Source organism: Nanorana parkeri, unplaced genomic scaffold, assembly GCF_000935625.1.
Source record: "Nanorana parkeri isolate BGI_ZX_2015 unplaced genomic scaffold, ASM93562v1 scaffold1111, whole genome shotgun sequence".
Classification (NCBI taxonomy): domain Eukaryota; kingdom Metazoa; phylum Chordata; class Amphibia; order Anura; family Dicroglossidae; genus Nanorana; species Nanorana parkeri.
The window spans coordinates 320,431-337,557 of record NW_017307379.1 but is presented as its reverse complement, the minus strand read 5'-3'; the positions used below and the strand labels follow the sequence as shown (position 1 = coordinate 337,557).

The 17,127-nt window shown below is 43.7% G+C and overlaps 1 protein-coding gene across 1 annotated transcript in view; it reads right to left on the bottom strand.

Moving 5' to 3' along the window:
* AGBL3 (ATP/GTP binding protein like 3) overlaps positions 1 to 17,127 on the bottom strand; it is a 78,041-nt gene that overhangs the window by 48,855 nt on the left and 12,059 nt on the right. Inside the window, exon 3 of the mRNA XM_018567882.1 lies at positions 16,252 to 16,303. Within this exon, the coding sequence (XP_018423384.1) occupies positions 16,252 to 16,303 (52 nt within the window). The remainder of the gene's footprint in view (positions 1 to 16,251; positions 16,304 to 17,127) is intronic.

The window sequence follows — 17,127 nt, the reverse complement described above, 5'->3', positions numbered from 1 at the left end:
ACTCCCATAGAGAAGGACAGGGGCTGCGTACTAATCACATGCAGCACCTGTCCTTCCTGGGAGCTGCACGATACGGCCGTGCACGCAGCACGGAGCTGCACGTGTCGGCTTTTTCTCGTGTGAATGAGGCCTAAGAGAGATCTAACCAGATGTGTGCTTTCGCCTTTGGTCTTTACAGCTGTTTTTTTTATTTCGTAGGGATTCACCGAAATGAAATTTTAAGACCAAAACTGACATTTTAAAATTTGTCAGGCCAAAACCAAAACTGGCTTTTTTTTCTAACCTTTTTAAATTATTTTATTTTTTATTATATTTATTTTTTTTACTTTACGGTTAGGGGCTTTGGGGTAATATCAGGGGTCTAAACAGACCCCTGATATTTCCCTTTTAAAATTGAAAAAGAGATTGAAGACACAGAGTCCTCAATTACTTTTACTGCAGCCCCAGCACTCAAGGAACAGGAATATCTCAGTACAGAGGCTTCCTGTTCATTTGCAATCTGGAGATAGTAAATATTTACTATCAACCCAGTCATGAATGGACAGGAAGCCTCGGTACTGAGCTGCTTCCTGTTCATTCATAAAGTGAACAGATAGTAAACATTTACTATGTCCCCATTCATACATGAACAGGAAGTAATGTATAGCACTTCCTGTTCATTAATAACTGGGTACACAGTAATCACTATGTTCTTTGGTATTTACTTTGTCCTCTGGGACTCAAAGCTGTATTACACACCAGATCTTTGGTCCCACTGGGCTGCAAGACCGCTCCCCACAGCCTCTTCTTCCCCAGGCTCCGGTGGTCTAACGACCGTTGACTGACGTCATCATGTCTTATGCAGGTCCATTAACTTGCATTATATGTGAGGACACTGAGGGGCATTCCATAGTAGGAGTGAAGTGGGAGAGAGGTGAGCGCTAACCACCATAAGACCAAGGATCAGGTGAGTATCTCTGCTTTATTTGAGCCCCAAGACAAAACCAGCACTTAACCCTTGCAGTGCGGGTGTAGCCCCTCTGCAAGGGTAAGTTTTTTTTTCATTAACGGAGTTCTGCTTTAATGTAAATAGTAAAAAAAAAGAAAAAAAAGTATTAACATTGGGGATGCACCGAAATGGAATTTTGAGACCGAAACAGAAAATAAAAAATACGTCAGGCCGAAACCGAAAATGACTTTTTTCCCCCAATCTTTTAAAAAAAAAAATTAAAGTTATTTTGTAATTATTTTATTGTTATTTTTATTACTTTAGGGGCTCTAAGGAAATATTGGGGGTCTAAACAGATCCCTGATATTTCCCTTTTAGAATAGAAAAAGAGATTGAGGACACAGAATCCTCAATCTCTTTTTCTGCAGCCCCTGTTATCAATGAACAGGAATCATCTATATTGAGTATTCCTGTTCATTCATAACTTGTGGAGATAGTGTGCTTAACATGTCCACAATCATGAATGAACAGGAAGTGATGTAGATCACTTCCTATTAATTCATAACTGGTACATAGTAAGTACACTATGTCTCGTTATTTACAAACACTCAACGATCAGCTGATCAGGGGCTCTAAGGAAATATTGGGGGTCTAAACAGATCCCTGATATTTCCCTTTTAGAATAGAAAAAGAGATTGAGGACACAGAATCCTCAATCTCTTTTTCTTCAGCCCCTGTTATCAATGAACAGGAATCCTCTATATTGAGTATTCCTGTTCATTCATAACTTGTGGAGATAGTGTGCTTAACATGTCCACAATTATGAATGAACAGGAAGTGATGTAGATCACTGATCAGTGAGTGTTTGTATACCCGCTCTCTATCCTGAATCGGCTATCACAGGAGGGGGGCGGGCGGTGGGGAAGGAGAGCTCCGCCTCTTGTGACAGATAACAACATTCTCCTCCACTCACTGCTCTCCATCCTGACACAGGAGTTGGAGTTGGGGGGCGCGGGAGGAGAGTTCGGCCTCTTGCAACGATGAAAGCTGTCACCACCCCGCACCGCGTCCTGAAAGCTTCTCTCCTCCGCGCTGGGCGCCAGCGCTGCATCGGAAGCCACATGGACCGACGCTCGGCAGAGAGAAGAAAAGCTATGGATGCACTACATTTTTGCCCGAATTTGTGGCCATCATGGCGCTTTCCACAATTTGCCAAAAGTGCCAATTTTTGCCGAAATTTTGGTGCATCCGTAATTAACATAAAAACTTACAGACAGAGACTTACAGCTATTTTTTTAACCTGAACACATAAAAAGCCTAGTTATCAATGTCCACAAACAATGACTTATTAACACTAGAAGCTATGCGGGAGTCATAACATTGTTTGACATCTCTCCCACTATAAATAATACAATGTCTTGCCTAATAAAGAGATTAGAGATGCTAATTACACTTGGGAGTTGTTTTTATCTGCTCTGTCCATGGTACGCTCAAATCATTGTGCAATGTAAACACTTACCAGGTATACCAGTGTATAATAGTGACCAGTCTCACATTCCCTTGGTATCCCATTACCAGATAATACAGCAAATGCAGTAAGCGCGAGTCAATCAGTCAATTGTTCTTATGAACACAAACATATAAAGCCGGTTATCATATACCTGCTCAAGTTACTTTGGTTTTACAGGCAAGATCGGAAAGCAGACCTCAACTAGTGGTACATGCCTTCTTTTTTACTTCCCAGATGTCCCAATAGATCTGAAGCCAAAACTTTTTTTAGTTTTATATAAAGTAAGCGAGAGTTATAACCCTGTCAGCTTTTTTTTTTGCCATCTACATCCCATTGGGGAGATTTTCCTTCACTTCCTGTCTGAAAGCCACGACAGGAAGAAAAAACAAATCCCTCCATAGTGAGGCTAATCCCAGATGGGTCACCAGAACTAGTGTCCTCAATGTATGATTTCCCATCTATTGCTGTTCTGATGACAACCCAAAATTTGGGATTATCTTTTACTTTAACATTCAGTCATAATGGCCAATAGGACAAAGAGAGAGGGTGAATCTCCCTAAAGCTGCCCATACACCTTACAATTATCGGCCGGTTTCCGTCCAAGCAGCCTAGAAAATGTTCGTCTAGTTGGACGTAAATCATCAGATTAGTGGTGTTTTCGTACAAAAAAAAAAAATCTCGGGTTGAAAACTGCCCATGCTCAAAGGGAAATTTGGTTGTTCGATCAACGGAAATTGGCCAGTTGGTGGTGCTGGCGAATGATAATTGCAAACTTCATTGCTCTGTGCATGATAGGCTGTTTGAACGAAAATTGAACAAGGGTGCGATGTCAGGACAAAAAAAGTTGTACTATGGTAGTAAGGTGTTTGGCCCCCTAACAGGGAGACAGAGAGCAATAAAAACCCGTCAGGTGTTCTAATCCCTCACCACCCTATCCAAAACTAAAAAAAAAATGTTGGTGTAAGCAGCACTTGTTCCGTAAACCCAAATTTTAATTGTAATAATAATCTAATTTTGCATCATGTTTCATAGAATACAGTTTTCCTAAGCAAACCATTTTTGTGAATTTGTTGCAAAGTTTGATACTTGCCAGAAAAGGTACTTCCTGTTGCAGGGTGACAACGCTAAACCACTCCGTTGCAATTAGCAGCAATGTTGTCAGCCTGCCGTAGGCGCTTCTTCAGTTGGTCATAGGGCTGCCTAACGGATAGATGGCCCAAAACTGCAATAGGCTGATACCAAGTCAAATTCAGGAACGTACACTGCTTGCATAGGAAGAAATACATTTATTGATGTATTAATGAATACATGCATTAATTTGTATCCTTGATATCTCTCAGGAGATCAGGTTTAGGGATTTTTAATAGACACATAAAGACTATTACTGGTGTTTTTATATGTGCCTGGAGTACAGATTTAAAGCTTAAAAGTTTAATCTGCTTATAATTTTCCTTTCCCTGGTTCCTCGCTCTCCCATCAACATGCTAATTAATTTTTCCAATTAAACCTTTTTCATTTCCATTACATACTTCATTTTAGACCCGGTGATGTCCCCATGCTTCTTTTTTGCTTTTTTATGCAAATGCAGGCAGATCATGGCTGGTAGGTGGAGTTGGCAGGGTGCTGTACAAAACCTACCTAAACCTAAAAACTTTACAGCACCCTGCCTCAGTGGGCTGGCTTTTGGGACAATGACATGACAATATGAAAACACCTTGACAGGTGGGTGTCAGCCTGGAGAAGTGGGCATTCCTAGGCAAGTTCCAGTTGCACGAGCCTTCATGCTTGAAAGAACTGAAAATAGGGATGCACCGATACCGATACTAATACTCGGTGCCAATAGCAAGTATTTGGGCGAGTACTCGTACTCACCCAAATGCTCTGATACCTTTCCCAATACTGGAACTTCCGGTCAGAGGGAGATTTCCTCTGACCGGCAGTGCTGCGAGGGAACATGGAGCCAGGAAGCTGGCTCCATGCGGTTTGCCCGGCTCAATGCCGATTGGCCGGGAAGCCGGCTTCCCAGCCAATCAGTGTCGAGCCGGGCAAACAAATCTGATAATATGGCGACACGACCCCCCACCATGCAGACAAATAATTCCCCTCACATAGATCTTTAGCAGCACTCATTACTGTACCAGTCCCTCGGCCAGCTGAGCAGACACCGCTCTCCAAGCTCTCCCGGATCTGCCCACATCTCCTGTATGCACAGCGCCCACGTGATCGGCCCTCAGCCTGCTACTGTGCATGCAATTGATTTTAGACATGTGCGATTCGTTTCGAATCGAAATTCGGACAAAATTTCAGAAATTCGGATGTATCCGAATTACCAATAACAGATATAACGAATGCAAACGAATCCGAATTTCCGTTTCCGAAATTTGTTAGCGGTAGTCTGGACGAAATTTCGTTTGTTGGACAAAATTTCATCCACCAGCAAAGTGACATTTTCTGGTGGACATGTCTAATGGATTTCTGAATGAGAGCGCAGAGCATTCTGCGCATGCGCAGTAGCAGGCTGAGGGGTGATAACGTGGGCGCTGTACACACAGGAGGTGTGGGCAGATCCGGGAGAGCTTGGAGAGGGGTGTCTGCCCAGCTGGCCGAGGGACTGGTACGGTAATGACTGCTGCTAAGGATATATGTGAGGGGAATGAGGTGCCTGCAGGGCGGGGGTCGTGTCACCATATTGTCAGATCTGTTTGGCCGGCCTCGATGCCGATTGGCTGGGAGGCCGGCCAAACAGAATGGAGTCGGCTTCCCGGACAATCAATAAGCCGGGTGGTGGGTAATGACATGCCGCCTGGCTTCCAGATTGCCCGGGAACCCGGCTCTTTGTTTCCAGAAGAACCGGTACTCGGTATCGGCGAGGACCAAAATATAAATATCGGTACTCGTAGTCGATACCGAAAAAACGGTATTGGTGCATCCCTAACTGAAATACAATAAAAGGGGCAGGCCAATGACAGTCAGGCTGGGGAAGAAATGAGGCGGGCTCTGACTTGTTGCAGCTTCTAATGCACATTATGAGAAGCTCACAGTGTGCAGTGAAATCAGAGTAAACAATTTCAGTCCAGGAGAAGAGCCGGTACAACCGTGCAAGACTGAAAGAAAGGCTGGGGTTTAACTTTAACATTTAAATTCTTGTATAAGCCCAGTTGGCTATTGAGACGTCCAGATCTGACGCACGGTCCTCTGCAAATGTTCAAACTCTTAGCGTAAAGCTTTCCTGCTCCCTGAAGGATGGGGAGATAACATTAAAATCAAGTTTCAGGTTTGATTTAGTAGAATATACAACACACATTCTCCGAACAGCGAAGTGAGCTGCAGAAGACAATTGGCACAGCTCTCCCGCGGGAAGCGTCATTTAATAACAGCTGCAGTATGGAAGGTCGCCATACGCTCCTCCAGATCTACGGGGAAAATGAGATCATTTTACGGCACTTATTCACAGACACACTTCTTGCAAATCCATAATAAGACGCACCAGCCCACTTCTAATTAACAAAACTGCCTTTTTAATTAAATGCGTTTTCATTCCTTATTTTCGTTTTTCAGATTCTGGATGTTTTTAATTAGATGGCTTTTATATGCACTTTTATATCCTACAGATTTAGAGACCATAAGGAAACGGCTTTATGTGTGGATGCAAATGGTGTTTATCGGCATCTGCCTAGAGTGCCTCCGTTCTCGTTTTACTATGAGAATGGTGATGGATCGCAGTGTGGGATGTATTCAAATGGCTTTTAATGTCTGAAATTTATATTTCCAGATATGAATCGTGATGTTGACATGGCGCCCGGCTGTCCGTTTTCTGCAAAACTGTCTCTATTTTTTTCTGCATTTAGTCTTCTTTTAGAACTGATGTATAAATTCACCAACCAAAAGTGTATGTGTTATGTAACTAATCTACTCGCTAGGTATGCCCCTCTAATCTGCAAAGCATCTTTCTGCATATGTCTGATTCATGTTGGTGATGTTCCGGGGGAATCTGTATCCATATTTGGTGGGCCTGCACACACATTAATGCCTTTAGGGATAGGATTAGAACCCTCTACTATGATTGCTATCTCACAAATGTCTTTAATACCCCACAGCTGTCTCTATTGTCCACAAATTCAGCTCTAAGTTTCCTAATAGTTGCCAGGAAGGTAATTCCAAAGCATTGGAAGTCAAGGACTGTCCCTACTCCCTACTGGTGGAGTGGTTGGAGGCCCTCAATGACATTGTATGAATAGAACAGATGCTAACCATGAATATGGATAGTATGGAACATTTTTTATGGCTTGTGCATAGAATCCTCTAAGTCAGCCATCACTAAATGGCAGGCCGTGGCCCCGACATGGACTGAGCAGCGGTTCTCTCTGGACCGTGATTACTAGGGATGCACCGATACCGTTTTTTCGGTATCTAGTACGAGTACCAATTTTGCTTTCGGTACTCGCTGATACCGAGTACCAATACTGGTGCTTCCGCTGTCATGGAGCCAGCTTCTTGGGCAATCAGGAAGCCGGGCGGCAAATAATGACATGCTGCCCAGCTTCCTAATTACCGGGGAAGCCAGCTCCATGTTGTTTGGCCAGCTCAATTGTGATGGGCCGGGAAACCGGCTTCCCAGCCAATCAGCATTGAGCCGGCTTCCCGGCCAATTAGGAAGCCGGGCGGCCGTGATGACCCGCCTCCCAAATTGGCCAGGAGGCCGGCTCCATGCTGATTGGCTGGAAAACCGGTTTCCCAGCCAATCAGCATCAGACCGGGTATTTGGCCATCTCGATACTGATTGACCGGTAAGCCGGCTATCCAGCCAATCAGCAAGGACCCAGCTATTCAGCCGGCTTTCTTGCTGGTTGGCCAGGAAGCCAGCTTCCCGGCCAATCAACATCGACCCGGCGGCTTGATGTTGATTGGCTGGGAAGCCGGCTTAACAGCCAATCAACATGGAGCCGGCTTTCCGGCCAATCAGGAAGCCGGGAGGCGGGTCAATACTCACACCTGGCTTCCTGATTGCCTAGGAAGCCGGCTCCATGTTCCCCTACGGCACTGCCAGTCAGAGGAAATGTTCCTCGGATGGGAAGTTTCGGTATTGGGGAAGGTATCGGAGCATTTGGGCGAGTACTCACCCAAATACTCGGTATCGGTGCATCCCTAGTAATTACCATCCTGCACTGGGTTATGGCTGCCTAACAGTGAATACACTCAACCCTTCATGCTTCATCTGTCAGAAGCCAGCCGAAGTGCCGGGTATACAGACATCAGAGGTCTAATAGGCCCCTGATGTAGGGCTGCAACCAACTAATCGATAATAATCGTTTATAGTTGTCAACTATTCTCGTGATCAATTAGTTGGTTGGATCCCCTAGCTCTCTCCTCCATGCTGGGAGGAAGGCGCAGCAAGCAGTGCGCAGGTGCAATATTCAGCCTTCTATTGGCAATCGCAATTTGAAATGGCCAATAGCAAGCTGGCTACCTGCTGTATTTACAGTCAGCTGCCGTCTGCATAATCTGGCAGCTGTCATTCCCTGGCTGAAGCTATTCAAGCGCCATGTGCTTATAATACAATTATTAAAAAATTATATATAATAATAATAATAATAGGTGGGAAAAAAGTCATTTTAGTTTTCGGCCTGAGAAATTCTGCTGTGGGAGGTGCGTTGCAGTGCCATTCATTTCAATGGCACCCCAAACGCACCTCCCACCCACAGCGTGATCGCCCTCACTGGAATGCACAGTACCTTAATGGCGTGCATTTCAGTGCAGTGTGATTGCAAAAAAATGTGCATGCAGTGTTATTCTGAAGTAAACGTTATGTTTGTAACACTGCATTTGTGTATTTCGATTTAAATTACGGATGGGATTTATTTAATTTTTTTAAATCCGATTAATTCGAAAAAATAATCGGCCAACTAATCAATTCTGAAAATAATCATTAGTTGCAGCCCTACCATGATGTCTCTATTAAGAGAACCTGCCACCTCCAAATGCTGTACCAAAGGGACTTATTAGTTAAGTAAAAACGTTAAGTGCAAAAAAATTTACATGAACGTCTAAACAGTAAGAAATATTTTTTAAAACATTATTTTTTGGTATGCTGTGTGAATGGGAGCAAGTAACCAAACCATAGTGGGGTTTTCTCGAATTTGACTGCAAAAGTAGAAATACACTTTGGGATCTATTTATAAACAATATGCATGCCCGTTCACCCTGCAAATTTCTGTGAATGTTTGCTTTGTGCGAATATATGCCAAAACGAGCATTATTTTTTCAAATATTTTCATGTAATATTGACTTATGGCCACTAGATGGAGCAAAAGGAACATAGGAAATAAGTATTTTCTATGCTCCTCACTGCCATCTAGTGGCCATAATGTGATATTACATGAAAAACATTAGAAACTACAATCCCGTATATTCTGGCATATATTCACACAAAGCGAATGTTTACAGATATTCGCAGGGCAAAGTGCCGTGCAAATTGTTGATAAATAGACCCCTTTAAGTCCATCTAACTCTACATATACATAATAAAATAGCCTGTTTGCAGGGTTACAATACAGCAGTGATTTCACACTAGAACAGTCAACCTGTTACAGAGCAGTATGAACAGATAATAAAACAAGGGGAACTAATTTAAAATGAACCTATCACTCTGCCCTAGGGATGCACCAATACCGATACTAGTATCGGTATCGGTGCATCGTACTCGCCCAAATGCTCCGATCCCTAGCCCGATACTTCCGGTATCAGGAAGCCAGGCAGCAAGTCATTACACGCTGCCCGGCTTCCTGATTGGTCGGGAAGTCGTCTCCATGCTCCTTTCTTCGCTTGTGACGAGAGAGTATGGAGCTGGCTTCCCAGCCAATCAGGAATCCATGCAGCGTGTAATGACTTGCTGCCAGGCTTCCTGATTGGTCAGAAAGCTGGCCAAGCAGGAAGCCAGGTGCCTGATTAGCGAGAAAGCCGGCTGCATGCTTTCTCATCACCTAGTGACAAAAAGCATGGGGGCGGCTTCCCTGCTAATCGGGAAGCCACGTGGCGAGTCCCTACACGCCGTCTGGCTTCCTTAATGGGACATCCGGTATCGGTATTCGGTATTGGCGAGTACTGAAATAAAAAATACCGGTACTCGTACTCTATACCGAAAAACTGGTTCACTTTAAGAAAACTGGAGTTTAACAGAAATATTAGCAAAAAATTGGAGCATATAGCACATCACCGTACGGTTGCTTTTCACTACAGATAATTACCATTTTAAGTCAGTATTTCTGTATTTTCGTGCTCTTTAGAACCTTTATTTCCGACGCCCACCCAGCACACTCCACACAGAAAAAGGTAATTATGAGAAAATCATAGTGATTTTCTTTCCCTTTTGTGAAAATCCATTTTAATTACATGCACATAATGTTTAATAGTTTTTCTAGACGCGCACCTTGAAGTCTCCGGTGCGTACGGTAGTATGCAGGTGTTTGCTCGCCCTTTGCACCGTCGTAAATAATGAAAATGCATGTTTAATCAGGCACGCAGGCAGAGGAGCGCTTTAAACGCCACCCGCTCTACCCTAAATCTTGCATTCAGGTCGCCGATTCTGCCGGTGTATGTCGCTCGCTTGTATCTGTGCCTAATTGATAGTCCATGTGGATATAATGTTATCACTGTCAGGCTATTGAAATGCAACACCTACGCCACTGCAAATAAATCACCCGCTCCTTTAACGCAGAGGCAAATGAGTACTACATTACTGAGCAGAGGAGACCATTAATCACGCCGTTATAAACAATAAATAAGGACGGTGGACCCATCAATCTCCCATGCCGTCTCTTGGCTCCTATTACGTATACGGGCTCGCTGTGGGCTTCAAATTAATGTTCAAACCGGTATGAAAAAATAATGACAAAAAATAAATAAATAAAATGCTGCTCGTGCACTCAATAAAGATCATATAAATTATTGTATTAAAGGCACGCTGCGGTCAATAGTAAAAATTAAACCCTGAGAGCCACACGATGAAAGCAATCCACACTATATGGCCATTATGAAGTGGAAAGAAAGCGCTGGACCTGTGTTTGTTATTCTGTTGGCGTTTCTCATACAATAGTGTACAGTGACGTGAATATGTGTGAGCTGGCTAATGGGTAGGCAGCTTCTACAAGCCAAAGGATCTCCACAGTATCGACAGATCTAGACAGTAAACACAGTAGATGTAAGAATTGGAGAGCCACACCAATTAAAATAAGGTAGATAAAACTTGATTCCATTAGGGTCAGGGGACACATAAGTAGGGTAGCCTTGGTAGGGACTACTGGAATGTCCTCTGATCCTAATAGAATAAAGTTGTATCTGGACCAGGAGTGCAATATACTGTGTATACTATATGGCCAACTCCTGGCCATTACAACTATATAAGCTTTTTAGACATCTCATTCTAAACACTTCTTACCATGGAGCTGGCCCCATTTTGCGGGTTTAAGAGCCTCCACTCTTCTGGGAAGGCTCCCCACAAGATTTTGAAGTGTGTCTGTGGGGATTTGTGTCTATTTAGCCAAAAGAGAATTTATGAGGTCAGGTTCTGATGTTGGATGAGAAGGCCTGGCTCACAGCTGCTGTTCCAATTCATCCCAAAGTTCATCCCAAAATGTTTAATTGGGTTTAAGTCAGGGATCGGTGTAGGCCACTTGCGTTCCTCCCCACCAGACTGGTCATGTTTTTATGGAGCTGGCCTAGTCAAGCTGGAACACAAAAGGGCCTGCTGCAAACTATTTCCACAAGGTTGGAGGAACACATGTATGGGAAATGTCTTCCTATGCTGTAGCATTTCAACAAAACAGCTTTGTTGCAATAACTATCCCAGCCGCAACCACTAGACTTAGTATATACGTATCACTAAATCACACAAATCTATAGCTAATAATCACCACATAAAGTTGTACAGTATATGATACCTGCTTGTGATGCACATTCCAGGGGGTGGGGGTGTTGATAAGTTGCTCTTGGTACATTCTGCATTTGGTTTATGGCCTAATAATTTGAGAGCCCCTGTTTGTGAAGCGGGAAAAGAGTTCCTAAATACACCCACTGCTTGCGCCTTCATGTAGCTAATCAGAAAATGTACAGGGTTATTCACTAAAGGGTGAAGAGTTTGGAGAAGGCAGGAGAAGTGAACAATTTAGGACAACATCGCTGAACTGGAGAGTGAGCTGAATTGGAGCATTTTTCCAGATCAGCTATGTTGTCCTAGATTGTTCACTTCTCCTGCCTTCTCCAAACTCTTCACCCTTTTGTGAATAACCCTGTATATGTAAAAAAAAAAAAATCAGTACTAAAAGTTTCTCACACTAACCAATCAGAGAAGATGAAAGGCAAAGATTTTCTAAGGAACCCCCTGACCATGTCTTCTTGACAGAAGACACGGCCAGGTCCAGGATGGTCCAGGTCAAACTTTGGTGGCCAATCACTACAGTTTTTCAAGATAGGCTGGTGGTTCACTTCTCCATAGACACAAACACGCATTTCTTTTGCAGAAAGCATCTTCACAAACCCAGATCGTACATGTCCAGCTGGCCACCGCTTTAAGTCTGTGGGCACCTTTAGGGGTCAGTTCCTTCTTCTTGAAACTTTTACAAACTTGTCTGAGAATTTTCTCCGTACACACTACAATATCTCTGTCTGTCACAGAATGGATAATTGCCTGAATTGCACCGTGGGTTTTATATGTATGAAAACAAGTGATCCTTTAGGTTTAGACATTTGAAGTCTCCATGTAGGGGCTTTGTTCAAGTTATGGCTGGACATGATACAGAGGCAAGCCGCGGCGTCTAGTCATTAAATTGCGGCTACAAAGCCCGGCGTGGCGCAAGGCAGAAAAAAGAAAGGAGGATTGTGCAGGGAATCCCCGCGGTGTTGTGATTAGTGTGAACAGCAAGTGGTTTAGAAAGTCGCTGACCGCTGTGAACCGAACCGCAAGATTTTTTTGCAGCTGGGCCAGATTACAGCACTGCAGAATCTGATGAATTGAAAGCCGACACAAAGAAGTCTGCAGCCTACAAGTGTGTGAAATACACTAGAGCAGAATAGCTGCCATGTGACCATGTGAGGTTTTACAAACTTTTTGTGCTATTTTAGAAAAAATTTAGTCTACAATAAATTTCTGCTGTTGAACATGTTTGCCAAAGTCACTACGATCGCATGAAGAAAGGGATGATTAATGATACCCTAAAGCAAACCTGTGCTTTGCCCATGCTCTGCTTCTAAAATAAAAATGTAAAAAACAGTGAAATTGCTCCCTATAGAGTCGTTAGAATCCAACACTTCTGGGGGGTGTCAACTTCCTGGTCCCCCACTGAGCTCTGTGGTTTCTCCCACCGGCCTTTATGACACAGTAGTGATGATGGAGCTGGAGGCTTAAACCACTGAGCGCAGAGGGAAACCCGGAAATTGATGCTCCTAGAAGGGTTGAATGCTGAAGATTCTTCAGCCTGTGGTTTCTCTTCATAACAGTAGAGATTGTCTGTATGGGTGCCAGGAGAGATAAACATTAATTATCTTCTTTGCAGGGGACACTGTCAACAAACTGAAGAAATTAAAGATGCCTACAGACCGGAGAATGTTCCACTGATATGAAAAATTATGGCCAGATTGGCGAGCATTTATCTGTTTTTAGGCATTGCTACGACTCTGGCTGACGTTCCCGGTCTAATCCTATTTGAAGAAAAGTCGATTGGGAGGGACTGATTTGCCTGGCCTTGCTCACAGCGTTCCACCCTTCCCATCTTCACTGGATTCAAACTTGCTTGTTTGAAGAAAGATCTTTTATTAAAGCGGAACTCCAGTCTTCCCTTTAATGTTGCACTGTTGTTCCGGCTCCTCTCCTGGACTGAAATTGCTTACTCTGATTTTACTGCTTCACACAGTGTGCATTAGAAGCTGCAGCAAGTCAAATAGAGCATCATCTAAGCTCTTTCCTCCAAACTCTGACTGTCCCTGGTTGACCCCTTTCAATCATTGGATTTTAGTTTTTTCAATTATGGAGGTTCAGCATCACATGTGGGCATTACCTAGGGGGGTCTACAAGTAAATCCTATAAGTCCTGGTGACCATTGTTACTGGGTCAGAAAGTGATTGGAAATTCGGTATTTTACAGTTGTCCCCAAAAAAGTAATAGAGGCGAAAACTACCAATCGCAAATAAATAAACTGATACCGTAGGGGTTTTAACTCTTCCTTACCTATCCAAAAGAAAACAAGTGTTGGCTATACATACATCTTAAAAGGAGAACTATGGGGTTAGGGCTTTTCCCCATAGTTCTCCGAAGGGCAACGGGAGGAAACAAACTAGCGTCCTCCCGTTACCCAAAGCTCAGTATACCGCGAGCTGCAGCTCGCGGTATACTGAGGCGCCGCAGCTGAAACGGATCCTGACAATCATGTCTGGATCTGCCCAGCTGCGTGAGTGATAGCTCACTCTGCCTATCTAGAGGCAGAGCCAGCTGTAACCGACCCCTCCCCCGTCCATTCCTCCAGTCAGAGCTGGAGGATCGGAGCGGGGAGGGGGAAATCCAGTCCCTCCCCTGTGACGGCTCTCTGCAGTGACAGGATCGAGAAGTGAGAGAGCGACGCTATGTGTTCGCTCACCTCCTGATCTACTGAGCCGACCTGTGACAGTTTCATTGTCACAGGTAGGCTAGAACTATGAGGTGAGTGAAAAGCACTCACCTCATAGTTCTCCTTTAAGGGTACTGTATTTCGCCTTTGTGGTGCCTGCAATTGCCTTGATTATGCCAATGATCATTTTATGGACAGCCTTATACTCCCACCATCCAAGCAGCCAACAGATATACTGCCACGGGACTGCTGGCAGGGCAGTGTGGTACAACTCTAAGGTGAAACAAGTTCAGCAAGAACATACTAAGCAAGAACATCCACGCAAAGAGCAATTCATCGCATAACAAACATTTGTGCAGGTACTTCATAATACATGCACTTAGGAAGTAAAGCTAAGCTTCTGCTCCTTTATTTAAAATTGAACTCGGAGCTCAAAAAATTGATTTAAATATTTTCCTCAATGGCGACAAAGTTTAAAAATCCACTTTGTGTGCATCAAATACCATTGCAAACCCATATTTTGCTTGGCAAATGTAGCGGTGACATCCTTGCTGTGCAATACATGGTTTAAACAGACAGGAGAGCTGTGGGAGGGACCTAGCAGGCCCCACCCACTACAGGCTACCTGCAGAAAACTACAGGACAGGGCGGAGACAAGACCAGTCACTCTGTACAAGGAGAGAGAGCAGCAGTGACTGGTCTTTATTACAGGAGGTTCCTGGACAGAGGTAAAAAAGGCGGGAAATGTTCCATGCTGGATAACTGCACTTATTTTGAAGGAATACACAAAGGGCACCAAGATTCAAGTAATAATACACATACCTCATGTATTTAGACCAAGGGTAGCCAAATTTGAGCCCCCCCAGTTGTTGTGTTGTGGTACTTCAAGTCCCATAAGGCACTGAAAGACTCTGTCACCCACAGGCATGACTCCTGGAGGCAGCAACATGATGGGATGTGTAGTTTTACCACAGCTGGAGGGACGGAGATTGGCTACCTCTGATTTAGATCATCTTTCTCTAGCCCAGTTTACAACACTGATTTTTCTACCCTATTTGTTACGCATTCCCTGAAGAGCTGAACCATTGGTGGAACCTGTCACCCCTAACATTTCCACGCAGAGAACTGCTAGTTCTGCCACAGTAACAGGCAAACAGCATGGAGACTCACAGGAGGTGCAGATGCTCTACCGAGGAAAAACAAAAAAAACTTGATGGCATTGACAATCAATTAAAAACAACCTCAGGTGCCTGCATGGATCTTTCAGTAACTTTCATATATGCCCTGGTACCCCAAAACCCAGAGAAGTCTGATATACCAATATGGCATTCCTCAGCGAAAACTAAGTCTGGCCACCTCCCCTCCAACTTCCCATTGTTGGCTCATTAACTTGATGGACAGCATCCTTGTTTTTTGTTTGTAGTCCTGCTGCTATTTAATTTGTTCTTTTATTAGCATTTTATAAGAATTGTCATTTAAAGAGACCCTGTCAAAGAAGCCAAAGGTTTGAGCAACAACCTACCTGTAAAGAAGAAAAGGGATACTTACCTCCCCTGCAATTAAACGCTGATTCGATCCCGAGAAATCATCCACATGGAAATCAACACTTCTGGGAGTGTCAATCTCCAGGGATGCTGGCAGCTCTCACTGGTTTCCCCTGTTGACCTTCATGTGACTGCTGAATCCTGCAATGATGTTGAGGACATCAGGGGGAACCAGTGAGAGCTGCCGGCGACCCTGGAGATCGACATTCTGAGAAGTCTTGATTTCCCAGCAGATGATTTCTCGGGATCGAATCACCGTTCAGCATCAAGGGTGGCAGGAGAGGTACGTATTATATTTCTTCTTTACATGTACATGTTCTCAAGTTTTACTTTTGTGACAGGGTCTCTTTACAGTAGGAAGGATATCTTCCTAGTAAACCTATTCTGAGATACGAGGCTAGAACTGAAGGTCTTCTTCTTGAAAATGTTAGTTGCCTGACTGGCATGTTGATGCCATACTTCAACCCTTTCAGTGCCACAGACAAGTACTGCATCTGTAGCAATAGGACCCTGTAAACTGACTTTACATTTCTTGAGCTAACTCCCAGCTTTCTAATGTTAATGATTTTACAGCCGCCCGATCACATGAACAAGTCCGGCAACATGCAGCCCCCCCCAAAAAAGGTTAGTCAACTTTAGGTGAACTTGCTGGATAAATAAAATACATGATGTTACCTGAATAGAATTCATAAGGCTGGACATCTTCAGATTCATACGGGTCCTCGTCCTGTACAGCAAAGGAATTGTAATACAGTAAGCAAACTGGACAACAACATTAAAATGTTATATTTACATTTAATTTTATGAAGTAAAGAAAATTGTATCTGGCTCATCTGTAGACATGGCAAGGATTTCAGCAACATTTACTGCAGATTTACCTGCTTCTGTTCTGTAGATTTTAAGACAGACCATTCCAATGCTTTGCTCAAATCTTTACACAGACAGCCCAACCAATGTAAAATTTGGTCAAGCAATATGCATAGCTAGGAGGTTAAAGTGACACTAAACTCAGGAGTTAAATCTTAAAAATGCATTCAAGCACCTTAACTATTAACAAAAATGTATCTGATTTGTGTATCACTGGGCTGTAGATCCTCCAATCATCTCTGAATTGGTGCCGACACTGTCCTTCCTTCTGGAGGGTGACTACTTTTGTTCCCCATGGTCCCGGTGTGTGTTGTAAAGTAGTCACCGCTCCAAGCTTATTCCTGTGATGGACTACAATCTCACGTTTAGTCTGCTCATTTGTATTGAGATTGTAGTCCATCAGCCGAGTGATACACAAATAAGATACATTTTTGCTAATAATTGAGGTACTTGAATGCATTTTTAAGCTTTAACTCCTGAGTTTAGTGTCACTTTAAAGTACATCATTTGGGTAAGGTTGTTTTGCTAAAAACCTTCACAATAAGTACCAAGTGGGAGCTTCTGCCTTTATTACACTACATGGCTAGACGTTTGGGAACACCTGACCATTAAACCTACCTATATTGAGAAAAGTATGTGGACACCCCCCCCCCCCCCCCCCCCCTCCCGTCCGCCACGCTGCTC